A 13,628-nucleotide genomic window follows, 5' to 3' on the forward strand; every position below is an offset into this window, starting at 1 on the left:
CTTGAAAGCCTCGGATACTAATTTACCCTCAAGTAGCAATTTGTCTTCAGATTAAGGGATTAGATGGAATTGAGTAATAGATAAGCCACGATTGAATTGATGGCAAAATTCCCATTCTTACACCCCAAATGTAACTTTTGGTAACACTACAGATGTGCTTCAAGTTAGCTGTAACATTTCCAAATTAAGCATTAAATGAAAGTCATGTTTACCCACTACATATCACATGCACAAGTTTATTATTGGTTCTAGCAAACAGTTGGAACACTACAACTACAGTGCAAAAAAAAAAACGACTTGTACTGAAGTATAACCAACCAAAATTCAAGATTGCTACTGTTTGCTTTTGACTAAATTATGCCATTTAGAACACTTTAACTGGCTTCTGCATCAGCTTCTTGGCACTTGAAGCTTTATCCACCGATTTAATAACCCCAACAGCAACAGTCTGCTTTAAATCACGTGCAGCAAAACGACCTGCAAGAGGTAACAATTGGATTGAGTCAGTGTAAAAAGACAGACAAAGCAAACTGAAGCTTTAGAATGCACTGGTCAGACTACACTCCATTTCAGGACTAATCAGGAAAGTTAGAACAAAAAAGCTCAAGAAACATACATTTATCCAGCCCCTTTCATGACAAAAAAATTTTCCACAATACTGAAGGAACTGTGGCAGCCAGTATGCACACAAGGTACCAAATGACCAGATCATTTTTTTTTAGTGAAAGCAAAATACTAGAATTAAAAACTGTGGGAAATACTTGGGTCTGACAGTATCTGACTGCTGAGCATTTACAGCACTTTGCTTTTATCTGTTTTAGTGATGTTGGTGGAGGGATAAATACTGGCTAGGGCACTAAACTAAACACCCCCACCCCAACTCAATAGTGGCACAGGATTTAAAGGCAGATGGGGACTCTGTTTAACATCTCATTTAAAAAAGATAACATCCATCAGTTCAGTACTGCACAGCCTAAATGGTGTACAAGTCTTTGGATTGGAGTGCCATCACTGACCCACAGCTGACAAGATTAGAGAAGCTTGCATCAGCCTGGATTGTGACAAGAATAATGGTGAAACTAATCAGCACTCACTGAATAAGTCAGACCAAATTCCAGCATCTGCACATGATCGGTTAAATGTGGAAGTCAAGAAGTTGGTGGCAATTGCACTGCTCCTCCACAAACTTAGCTACATTAGCTCAGACTCTGCATTCATATTGCATGTAGATGAAAAGTTTTACCTACAAAGATATCTACTTATGTTAGGCCTCAAGTACTGCCTGGCAACCTCATTGAAGTAAATTCAAGGAGTTTACAAATGTTAAAATTCCATCTTTTTCCCCCTCAATATTCTAATATTGAATGTAAAACAAGGAGTTTCTAAACCAGTAAATGCAAGAGTTCAGATTGGTTGAAGAGTCACACAGTTGCTTGCCCTCTTCCAGTCCATCTCCCTGCAGAGCTGGTTAGGCAGTTTTGGCTCTCCCATGGAAAGTCTTGGTAATGCAATTGCTATTAACAGCAAGTTTACTGTTGACTGCACAAAATCCAGGAATATGAAATACTCCTTTCTGCAAGTTTTTTTTTGATGTTCAGACAACCTTACGAATTCAGGTTTGGATCCACACTACAAAAATACTTATCCAGCATTACACTCTTGACAAGCCCAAGGATCAGTTTATGCAACTAAAAAGGCAATTTAACAGCCAAGATGGAAGTTCAAATCTAGAATATAGTTTAGAATAAACTGAGAAAGTATCTATCAACTTCATTGTAAACTTAATGCAAGTGATTACCCAGCTTGTCAGCATTTGCTTATTGCACAATACTTCTACAGAAGTCAGGCCATGTGGTCCATCATGTCTGCACTGGCTCAGAAAGAGCAGCTTCCTCAGTTCCATTCCCTTGCCTTCTCTCCATAACCCTGCACATTCCTCCTTTTCATAAGTGTCCAATTACTTTTTGAATGCTTCAATTGAAGCTTCTTCCACCACGTTCAGGCAATGCATTCCAGACTTTGAGCTACTTGCTGCATGACAGATTCATGTCAATTTTACTTCTTACCCAAGACTTTAAAATCTGTGCCCCCTTATTCTCTATCATGTCCAGACTTCCATTTGGAATACTTCTACCAAAATCACCTCAGGAAAAAAGTCCTTACTTCTCCAATTTATCTGAACTGAAATTCCTCATCCCTGGAACCATTCTCTGAATCTTTTCTGTACTCTCCAATGTCCTCATTTTTCCTAAAGTGCAGTGCCCAGAACTGGACAATTGGCTTCAGCTGAAGCCAAACTAGTATCTTTTAATTAGAGCTGTTGACAAGTGAAATACTTGATTAAAAAAAATAAGTTCCAAATGCTGCAAACCAATTCTATGTAGCAAAAATTAATTTAATCTTGGATCAGTTTGTACAAACTAAAGCACAATTGTCCTGTCTCAACCAGGATGCAACAAAATGTAGGTTCAGTAAAGGGATGCTATTCAGATAGTGGATGTAGTATTTTCTCTGGAAATTGAAGTTTCCTCCATAGGACTAGAACTGGTACAAGTTTGAAACTCAAAACTCTGGCAGCTTCTTGGATTTTGAATTAATCTGAATTCCATTTCAGTAAGAGCTAGTTGTTGACTTTGCTAGCTGGTTATGTGGAGGATACAATGGAGTTACTTCAAAATATAGCACCCCATCATCCTTAGCACAACTTTTGAACTCAGATTTGCTAGTGTTTTTGGTACCCAGCTTAAAGCTACTGCAAAACAAAAAAAGGCATTTCTAGTGTGAAATTTACAAATGCCTTTACTGGAGGCAAATTGAACTATAGTACTTACCAAGAGGTGGATATTCAAAGAAAGTTTCAACACAGAGTGGTTTGATTGGAACAAATTCTACTGTGGCGGCATCTCCAGATTTCAAGACCACAGGATTATCCTCTAGCTTTTGTCCAGAACGTCGGTCAAGCCTTTCCTTAAACTCAGAAAGCCTGCAAGTAATATGGGCAGTATGGCAATCTACCACTGGAGAATAACCAACCTTGATATAGCCTGGATGATTGAGGACAATTATCTGCAAAGGAGAATCTTGTATAACTTAGTTATGTTATTTAATAGGCACTTATTTTGTCCATTAATTTTGAAACCATATGTTTAGCCCGAGTTAGAAGTTTAATGGAAGCACGGCAGTAATTCCAAGTGAAAAGTACTAGGCTCCACAACACATTTTATTTCCCAACAGAAGGATGTAAATCTTTCAGAAACCAGTTTGGCAGCTTGCAAAAGTTACAAATGTGATAATGCAGTTAAGGCAACTGAACAGCAATACAGAAGTATTATGGATGTTGGAGATACTCAGGTCAGGCAGCATCCCTGGAGAGAAAAGTGATGTTTAAGGTCAGTGACCTTTTATCAGAACTAAAGGCAACACATGCTCAAGTCCTTTAGGTTTCCCACCACAATTATGCGGTCTTATCTTCTGCGGCAGATAGTTACATTTTTCATTACCTGCAGAATCCTCTGCTAATCATTGATGATCTCATCAGGTAGCATACTTCAGACTGCATATCCTCAATGCAGTTGTTCAATCTCTCACCATTTATGGTCATGTGAAATGTATTTTCATTGTTTTTTGCAAATCAGAATACCTTTATCAAGCAAAATTCTTTACCTCAATTTTCATAACCATTTGCTTCATTTCTTTCTGAAGACTCAAGAACTCAAGTCCATTGGAATTTGAATTAGTTCCAAAATGTGTTGGGAATTGAAAAAAAGTTAGTAATCTAATGTCTCTAGCTTCAGTTACAGTCCCACAGCTCTAGTTTAATTATTTCATCTCAAACATATCCAGGTTCCAAATGCAGTGTACATTCTCTATTGAATTTAGAGGTCAGTCTCCTACTTTTCCCCCTCAACTTCATTGAAATTTAGACTTAGACACCCTAATCTACATTCTCCAATGAAGGAGGTTCATCTCAATTATTTTTCAAAGAAAATGTAGTTACAAACCTGTGCAGTGAAGTGGTTGGTCTCAGTTGGTGGATCGTTTCTGCAATTCCCAGCCACATTACCACGACGAAGTGCCTTCACAGATATATTTTTAATGTTGAAACCCACATTGAAGCCAGGGAAGGCTTCAGCAACAGGTTCATGGTGCATCTCAATTGATTTCACTTCAGCTGTCAAGTTCACAGGAGCAAAGGTCACTATATTACCAGGCTTCAGGACTCCAGTTTCTACTCTACCAACAGGGACTGTGCCAATGCCTAAAGTATTGCAATTTTCAATTAAAACATGTTAGTAACATCTATAAAAGAGGTTTCAAAATCAACATACCTAAGCAGATTAGGTGTAGGCAATTTAGGCCCAAACCTATTCGTGAGATCATGGTTGATCTGTGGGCCTAATGCCTTCCTTTGCCCTATATCCCTTAATAGCTTTGCCAAATCAACTTGGATTTACAAGTAGCATCAGTTGCCATTTGCAGGAGTGTTCCTAACTGTTACCACCCTATGTAGAAAGGTTTCCAAATTTCACTTCTGAAAAAGGTCCAACTCTAATTGGTTGACTGCCTTTAATCCAGTAAAGAAATTTTTTTCCTTAATACTCAAACCTAATCAAATCACCCCTTAAACTTCTAAAGTCCAGGAAAAAACCCAGTGTAATCTCAATCTAACCCATAAAATCTAGGTACCATTCTAGAAATGGTAGACTGCACTCACCAAGGCCAAAAATATCTTTCCAAAAGGTGTGGTGAGCAGTTCTCCATGTGCTCCCTTTGTATTCTAGTCCTCAAATAGAAAAGCCAGCATTCTATTAGCCTTTTGATCAATTTCTGTACATGTTAATGATCTTTGTAGCTGGACCCACAGGTCTTTGACCTCCATGGTTTCTAGTTTTCACTATTTAGAAAATACCACTTTGGGGAATTCCTCACATTTGCCTACATACAAATCCATTTGCTAGAGTTTAATTTTAAGCTTCCATCTACACTGCTTACAATGCCTCCTTGTATCAAATTTGGGATGAAGTTTTCTATCCCACAAGTGAAAATGGTGAATAGTTGATCAGAGCCTTGAAGGACACCACTAGTCATATGCTGCCCATTACAGTATCTAACTGTTACCCCTACTCTGGTCTCTTGCTGCTCAATTTCCTTTAAATTTACCTTCAAATCCATGAGCTTCAACTTTAGCCAGTGTTTGAGGGAATAGTATCTTTAATGTATAAAAATGCACTTCATAGGAGCATTAAAGTAAAATTGGACATGAGCTAATCTGACACCCTTGTTCAAGGGAGGGAGACAAAAAACAGAAAACTATAGGCCAGTCAGCCTAATATCAATTGTTGGGAAAATGCTAGAGTCCATTATTAAGGAAGAAATAGGACATTTAGAAAAGCTTAATGCAATGAGTCAACATGGTTTTGTTAAGGGAAATCATGTTTGACAAATTTGCTAGAGGTCTGAGGGTATAACAAGCAGTGTTGATAAAGGGGAACCAGTAGATGTAATGCCTTTAAATTTCAAGGCAGCATTCTATAAAGGTGACACATGAAAGATTATTGCACAAGATAGGAGCTCATGGTATTGGGGGTAATGTATTAGCACAGATTAAGGATTGGTTAACACAGAAGACAGTTGGGATTAATGGGTCTTTTTCAGGTTGGAAAGCCAATTAGTGGAATGCCACAAGGATCAGTCCTAGGGCCTCTATTTACTATTAATGAGGGGGCAGAGTGTAATACATCCATATTTGCCAATGATACAAAAATAGGAGAGAGGGCATGTTGTGATGACAAGGAATCTGCAAGGGGATGTAGATAGGTTGAGTTGGCAAAAACTTGGCAGATGGAATCTAATGTAGGAAGAGGGGTCATTCATTTTGGTAGGAAGAATCAAAAGGCAGACTTATTTAAATAGAGAATGCAAAAAAGTGGCAGAGGGATGATTGTTCTTGTGCATGAAACAGTTAGCATGCAGGTGCAGCAAGTAATTGAGGCAAATAAAATTTTGATCTTTATTGCTGAGGAGTTGGAGTTTTAAAGTAGGGAAGTCTTCTCAACTTAGGGTGTTTTGAGGCTGCATCTGGAGTACTGTGTACAGTTTTGGTCCCTGTATTTATGATATACTGGCATTGGAGGCAGTTCAAAAGAGATTCACTAGACTGATTCCTGGGATGAAGGGGTTGACTTATCAAGACCATCTAAACAGGTTAGGCCTTTATGCATTAGGGTTTAGGAGAATGAGGGGTGATCTTACTGAAACGCAAGAGATTTTGAGGGGCTTGATAGGGTAGATGTTGAAAAGTTTCCACTAGTGGGGGAATCTAAACTAGGGGACATAGTTACAGAATAAAGGGAAGCAGTGTTAACATTTTGGGTCAGTGACCCTTCGGACCCTTCCAAAGAAGGGTCACTGACCTGAAACGTTAACTCTGCTTCTCTTTCCACAGATGCTGCCAGACCTGCTGAGTGGTTCCAGCATTTCTTGTTTTTATTTCAGATTTCCAGCATCCACAGTATTTTGCTTTGATTACAGAATAAGGGGACACATTTAAAAACAGATGAAGCAATTTCCCAACAGTAGTGAATGTCTGGAATTCTCTACCCCAGAGAGTTGTGGAGGCAAGATCACTGAAAGTATTTAGAGGGGTAAATGGATTTTTGAAATATCAAGGAGTTGATGTCTGGAGCAGATCAGCCAAGATGTTATTGAATGGCAGGGCAGGCTTGAGGTCTGAATGGCCTACTTTTGCTCCTATTTATGTTTTTAATGTTATGAGTCAGATAAGAGGACAGGCAGCCAAAAGCTTGGACAAAGGTAGAGCATCTTGGAGAAAAGATGGAGGGGCAGAGGGGTTTAGGCAGGGAATTTCAGCTCAGGGTCTACATAGTTGAAGGCACAGCCACCAATAATGCAGCAATTAGAATCAGGAATGATCAGACCAGAATGACTAGGTGCACAGCCATAAAGGATTTGAAAAGAATGAGAATTTTAAATCTGAGGGGTTGCTTAACCAGGATGTACCATAGGGCAGCAAGTACAGGGGTGATGGTGAATGGGATTTTGTTAGTTATGACATAGGCAGAGTTTGGGATGAGCAAGTTTACTGAGGGTAGAATGAATGAGAGGCCAACCAGAATTGCATTAGAATAGTCAAGTTTAGGAAATTACAAAGGCATGGATGAGGGTTTCAACACGAGCTGAGAAAAGGGGTAGAGTTGGGGTATAAGTAGAAATAGGTAGTCTTTGTGATGGTGTGGATACGTCATTGGAAGTTCCTCTTGGGATACCAGGGTTGCCAATAGTCTGATTCAGCCTCTATCAGGAAGAGGCATGGAGTTGATAGCTAGTGGCATTTATGGCAGGGACTAGATAAAATAAGGAATGTTTTAATTAGAAATTTCTGCTCATTTGATATTGGGTAAGCAATTTAACAATTTAGACAGTGAAGGTAGAGCTGGGTGTCAGTATCCTGTACTGAACTAAATCCAATGTATTGTTGCAGACAATGCAAGACACCATTCACTGTTAGACATGTGAATGTCTGCTTAACCCAGTCTACATGCAAGTTAAAATCCCCATGGCTTTTGCTACATGCATAATCTCTGCATTTATGCAATCTTGTCACTTCACTGCTGCCAGAGGCCATACACAACTCTACTACATTCTTAAATCCTACTCAGCCTCCACTAACTGCTCACCTCATCCCTTTATTGAAGAAATTTATCACTAAGGCTACTCCCCTCTACCATTTTCCCCACGTTTTAAAACCAGTTTCCAGGCTTGACCATCTTGCAACTGTCTCAGTAATGACTACCATGCCACATCCTCCAAGTTGAATTTGTGCCTGCAGTTTAAATGCCAACTGTATGGAGTATAAAGAAATGACTGCTTTATTTATCCTTGCACCAAGTCTAAGTCTAGTCCCAGTCTAAGTCAGATAGAGCAAATCTTTATATTTCTATTTGAGACACCTTGCTAAACACAAATTGCAGATCATGTTATTACAATAGTGTTCCCACTTCAAAGTAGTTAATTGGCTGGAACACTCTTCAGGACAGCAGAGGTCTGAAAGCTATTAAATGTCACAATACTCAGGTGTAGAAACTTCACAGCTTCAAGCTTTCAGAACAAAATTTATGAGGGGCTTGGAGAGTGTAGACAGGAAAGACCAGTTTCCTCTAGCAGAAAAGTCAATTACCAGGAGGCACAGATTTAAGGTGATTGGTAGAAGGATTAGAGGAAAGAAACTTTTTCACTAAGGGTGCTGACTACCTGGAATTCACTGCCAGGAATGGTGGAGGCAGAAACCCTCAACCCTTCTAAGGTACTGGACATATACCTGAAGTGCTGTAACCTGCAAGGCTATGGAGCAGGTGCTGGAAGGTGGAATTAGATTGGGCAGTTAGTTTTTTTGGCTGGCACAGAAATGACAAGCTGAATGGCCTCCTTCTGTGCTGTATTTTTATGGTTCCAACATCTAGCCATCCTAAGAGTGTTACAGCCAATAAAGTACTTGATGTGGAGGCACTATTGTAAATAAAAGCAACATAGTTCAGTGCTAGAAATCTGCAACACTATTTCACTATTGTAAGTATTTGTTAGTTCTTAAGAATGAGCCAAAGACTAAATTCACTATTCAGAGTTAAACTGTATCCAGATCAAGCCATGCACAGTTTACCTCCAATCTTGTAGACATCTTGCAGAGGCAAACGCAGGGGTTTGTTTAAGGATCGTCCAGGAGGAAGGATAGAGTCCAGCACTTCTAACAGTGTATGGCCACTTGTATGTCCTTCTCGCCGTTTTATCTTCCATCCTTTAAACCATGGCATCTACAAATGGGTCAGTACAATTTCATTTTATAACTTTTAACCAACATTTACAGAAGTGTAAGCCTTTAAAAACCTGCTCAAATTATAAAAGCCATATAAAATTGACCAAGTCAGACATGATCAAAGTTTCTGGCACCTTAGATATTGTCTATACCAAAACATGGAGGCAGGAATTAGAATGGATTTTGGGGGTGGGTGGGGGGGGGGGGGGGGGGGGGGTGGAGAAAACAGCTGCTATTAGATCAAGACTCAAATCTCATTTTATGAAGGCACTAGGCCCTGACATTCCAGCAATAGTACTGAAGACCTGTTCTCCAGAACATGCTGTTCCCCTAGTCAAGCTATTCCAGTACAGCTACAACACTGACATCTGCCCAGCAATATGGAAAATTGCCCAAGTATGTCTTATACACAAAAAGCAAGACAAGTCCAACCACTGCCCCAGTCTACTCACTCAAATCAGTAAAGTGATGGAATCATCGACAGTGCTATCAAGCAGCACTTGCTTAGCAATATGATGCTCAGTTTGGATTCTGCCAGGGCCACTCAGCTCCTGACCTCATCACAGCCTTGGTTCAAACATGAACAAAAAAGCTGAACTTGAGGTGTGGAGAGAGTGACATTAAGGCAGCATTTGATAGAGTATGGCATCAAAGAGCCCTAGCAAAACTGGAGTCAAATGGGAATCTCTGCTGTTAGAGTTGTACCTAGTGCAAAGGAAGATGGTTGTGGTTGTTGGAGGTCAATCATCTCAGCTTCAGGAGCTCCTCAGGGCAGTGTTCTAGGCCCAACCATCCACAGCTGCTTCAATGACCTTCCTTCAAATCATAAAGGTCAGAAGTGGGGATGTTCACTGATGATTACACAATGTTCAGCACCATTCACAACTCAGATACTGAAGCAGTCTGTCAAAATGCAGCAAGACCTGTACAATACCCAGGCTTGGGCTGTTATTTGCCCCACACAAGTGCCAGGCAACGACCATCTCCAACAAGAGAGAATCTAACAATCTCCCCTTGACATTCAATGGCATTACCATCATTGAATCCCCCATTATCATCCTGGGGATACCATTGACCAGAAACTGAACTGGAGTAGCCATATAAATCCTTTGGCTACAAGAGCAGGTCAGAGGCTAGGACTCCTGCAGCGAGTTACTCACCTCCCAACTCCCCAAAACCTGTCCACCATCTACAAGGTAGAGGTCAGTAGTGTGATGGAATACTCTCCACTTGCCTGGATGGGTGCAGCTCTATCAAAGCTAGATACCATCCAGGACAAAGCAGCCTGCTTAATTCACACCCCATCCACCACCTCCACCAACACAGCAGCAGCACACATTATCTACAAGATATAATGCAACAATGCACCAAGGCTCCTTAGACAACATCTTCCAACAATCTCTACCACCTAGAAGGATAAAGGATGCATGGGACCACCACCACAAGTTCCCCTCCAAGTCTCACCATCCTGACTTGGAACTATAAATCGCTGTTCTTTCAGTCACTGGATCAAAATCCTGGAACTCTTCCCAGCAGCACTGTGGATGTATTTACACCTCAAGGACTGCAGCGTTTCAGGACAGCTCACCACCACCTTCTCATGGGTGACAATGCTGGCTTAGCCAGCAACACCCACATCCCATGAACGAAAAAAAAAGATAGTTACTAGAAATAAAGCTCCTGCTTCCAGTAATTAAGGTTTGCTTGTTTAAACAGATACCCACCATAGTTGAGGTAGAAATACCTACCCTGGAACTAGGAGCCAGCATGTTCTCCCCATTCCAACCGGAGATGGGGATGAAAGGGACACTCGATATATTATAACCGATCTTCCGGATATAAATAGTCACATTCTTCATCACTTCCTCGAACCTTCTCTGGCTATATGGCGGTTGAGTTACATCCATCTTATTGACGCAAACGATGAGTTGTTTCACTCCGAGCGTGAAGGCTAAGAGAGCATGTTCCCGCGTCTGACCTGACCTAGAGATCCCAGCTTCAAACTCACCCAGGGCAGCCGAGACAACAAGAAGAGCAACGTCAGCCTGCAAAGAACAAAATGGTAAAGTCACCAGACCACTTCTTAAAACAAAGGACATTAACACGATATCAAACGGTCGCAATGCGTCCCTTCCAGACAGGTAAAAAAAGTAAACTAGGGTTTCTTTAACCAGAGCTTACAGCGGGAAAGGGAAGCTAAAAAAAAAAGACATTGTTTGAGTGAAAGTGTTAGACCTGAAACATTAAAGTAGAAAATGCTGTGAACAGACGTTAAGGCTATTAAAAAGTAAACTAGAATTCAGTGCTTAACTACAGTTTTCTTTAATTCGCCGGAAAGAAAATCCCATAACCCTTCATCTAGCCTGGTTTAAGAATCCTTAAAGTGTTAAGATAGCTTTTGAACTTCAGAGATTTAAATTCAAGTTTAACGTTGAGCTTGTACCTGGGATGTTCCAGTGAGCATGTTTTTGATGAAGTCTCGATGACCGGGAGCATCGATTATAGTGAAGTAATATCTTTGGGTATGAAATTTCCAGAGTGAAATATCTATTGTGATGCCCCTTTCCCGTTCAGCCTTCAGTTTATCCAAGACCCAGGCGTATTTGAAAGAGCCTTTCCCGATCTGTAGAAATAATTTGAAAGCATATTAGTAAGTTTAAAGAGTACGAATGCTTTCCAGTTTTCCGGAGAGGATAAAGTTATTTTTAAATTGTTTAGAAACTTTGTTATAGTTGTATTAACAATATGCATCTAAAATTTAGAACAAGCTTAAGAAAAATACCATTGGATTATGCGTTTAAAATAGAAAAATAATCCCCCACAAAAACACGTTCGGGGAAGTTATAAATACAATCCCACCTGAACTGCTGCTTGTTCCAGTTTTTCTATAGCTCGCTGTTCAATGCCACCACATTTATAAATAAGATGGCCTGTTGTAGTAGATTTACCAGAATCTACATGGCCAATGATTACAAGATTGATATGAGTTTTTTCTTTCCCCATCTTTGTAGTTTTGAGAAAAACAAACGGTTGTATGTTGTTTCCATCGAGTTTTTATAACTGAATCAAACACTAGGGCCCAGCAATGAACGTGAGACTGCACGTGGAGACACCACACACTAATCGATCTGTTATGATAAAGGATGTCAATAACAAGGGAACCAGAACTCACCCACTTGCTTTATTGAAACATTTAATTTGAAATGTTGTTGCTGATTGACCTGGTTCCCTCATATTAATGGTAGATTTCATGTTATTAGCTGTCTCCTTTTCTGATGGAGATTGATCACATCTCGTGGTGTCCAATATCGGCTTGTACGAAGCAAGATAATAAAAAAAAAGTTAAAGATTCAAACAATTAACATTTTAATTTATTTCAACTGGATGTGGTTTGTTTACACTCTACAGAACCATTAACTTTATCTTACACTTGCCATTAATTATAAGCAACAACTTGCATTTACAACCTTTAATGTAATATGTAAGGAACTATTCTCAACAAAATTTGACACCGAATACAATAGTGGGGTGAAGAAAACATTTTAAGTTTAAAAATATGTATTTACTGACTTTTGTTTTCTTTTGAAATAATAAATTTAATTCGTTTTAAAAGAGCTTTGGGAAAAATGGATGTGTTGTAATTGTGTTTTAAAACAGAAATAGTTTTTGACCTAACAGAGAACTAATTTCATTTAAAAGATTGAAAAGGGATTAAACAGACTCTTTGGGGAGAATGAGTTTCCTGTAACTGTCTGCGAAGTAAGCAGGACCATAGACCAAAAAGAAATTTAATATAAGTGTTCTATTTAAGAAAAGTAGGATATAAAATGCCAGAGGACTTAAATATAATCACCTGACTTATTGGTATCCTTCACATCAAAAACACAAGCTGATTCAAAGGTTAGTATTTACTCCTTCCTAGGTTAAAGCTTAGTGTTTAGAGTAATAAGACTAAGTAGGTAAGTTGGTAAAGTAAGTAGTTTGATCTCAAACATACATTTTCCCTTGTGAAAAACTTCGAGTAAATTTATGGAGATTATATAGCTCACTGGAATTGTACCTGTGCAGAGTTGTCAATGAATAGTACAGTAGGTAAATACACAATGTACAGTTCCAGAATACCCCTTAATTTCTGTGATAAATGAAAGGTAGTTAATCTACTTGAATGTTGCATAAGGAAACAAAAAAAATTATGGACAGAGATGCAAAGAGCTAAAGAGAAAATATATAGTTTGGTGGGTAAATTTAAGATAACCGGTGCTAACTGGGTTGTTTTCAATTTTATTTGGTGGAATAGAAAAAAGCAGTAGATCAATAGACTTATTTATTTTTTATTTAGAGATACAGCACTGAAACAGGCCCTTCAGCCCACCGAGTCTGTGCCGACCATCAACCACCCATTTATACTAATCCCACATTCCTACCACATCCCCACCTGTACCTATATTCCCCTACCACCTACCTATACTAGGGGCAATTTATAATGGCCAATTTACCTATCAACCTGCAAGTCTTTTGGCTGTGGGAGGAAACCGGAGTACCCAGCGAAAACCCACGCAGACACAGGGAGAACTTGCAAACTCCACACAGGCAGTACCCAGAATTGAACCCGGGTTGCTGGAGCTGTGAGGCTGCGGTGCTGACCACTGTGCCGCCAGTTCTTAAAGGTAACTGTTGAGGGAATTTGTATTGTAGATTACTGGGGATCTAGTAAAGGAAGGGTGGTCTGCACATAACTAAATGGAAGCTAAGCTGTTGGATTCACTGCATAGAATAATATAGCATTGGAGACCATTTA

General features: G+C 39.6%; 1 protein-coding gene across 1 annotated transcript; it reads right to left on the minus strand.

The window, feature by feature from the left end:
- Window positions 1-364: 364 nt before the first annotated feature.
- On the minus strand, window positions 365-11,833 carry LOC137370299 (elongation factor 1-alpha-like). Its single transcript, XM_068032678.1, has 7 exons — window positions 11,690-11,833; window positions 11,274-11,453; window positions 10,579-10,875; window positions 8,678-8,828; window positions 4,002-4,258; window positions 2,832-3,066; window positions 365-477 (listed from the first exon to the last, which is right to left on the minus strand). Exons 1-7 carry the CDS (start codon window positions 11,831-11,833, stop codon window positions 365-367), a joined length of 1,377 nt encoding a protein of 458 aa, XP_067888779.1.
- Between the last annotated feature and the right edge of the window lie 1,795 nt (window positions 11,834-13,628).

Source organism: Heterodontus francisci, chromosome 5 (genome assembly GCF_036365525.1).
Source record: "Heterodontus francisci isolate sHetFra1 chromosome 5, sHetFra1.hap1, whole genome shotgun sequence".
NCBI lineage: Eukaryota > Metazoa > Chordata > Chondrichthyes > Heterodontiformes > Heterodontidae > Heterodontus > Heterodontus francisci.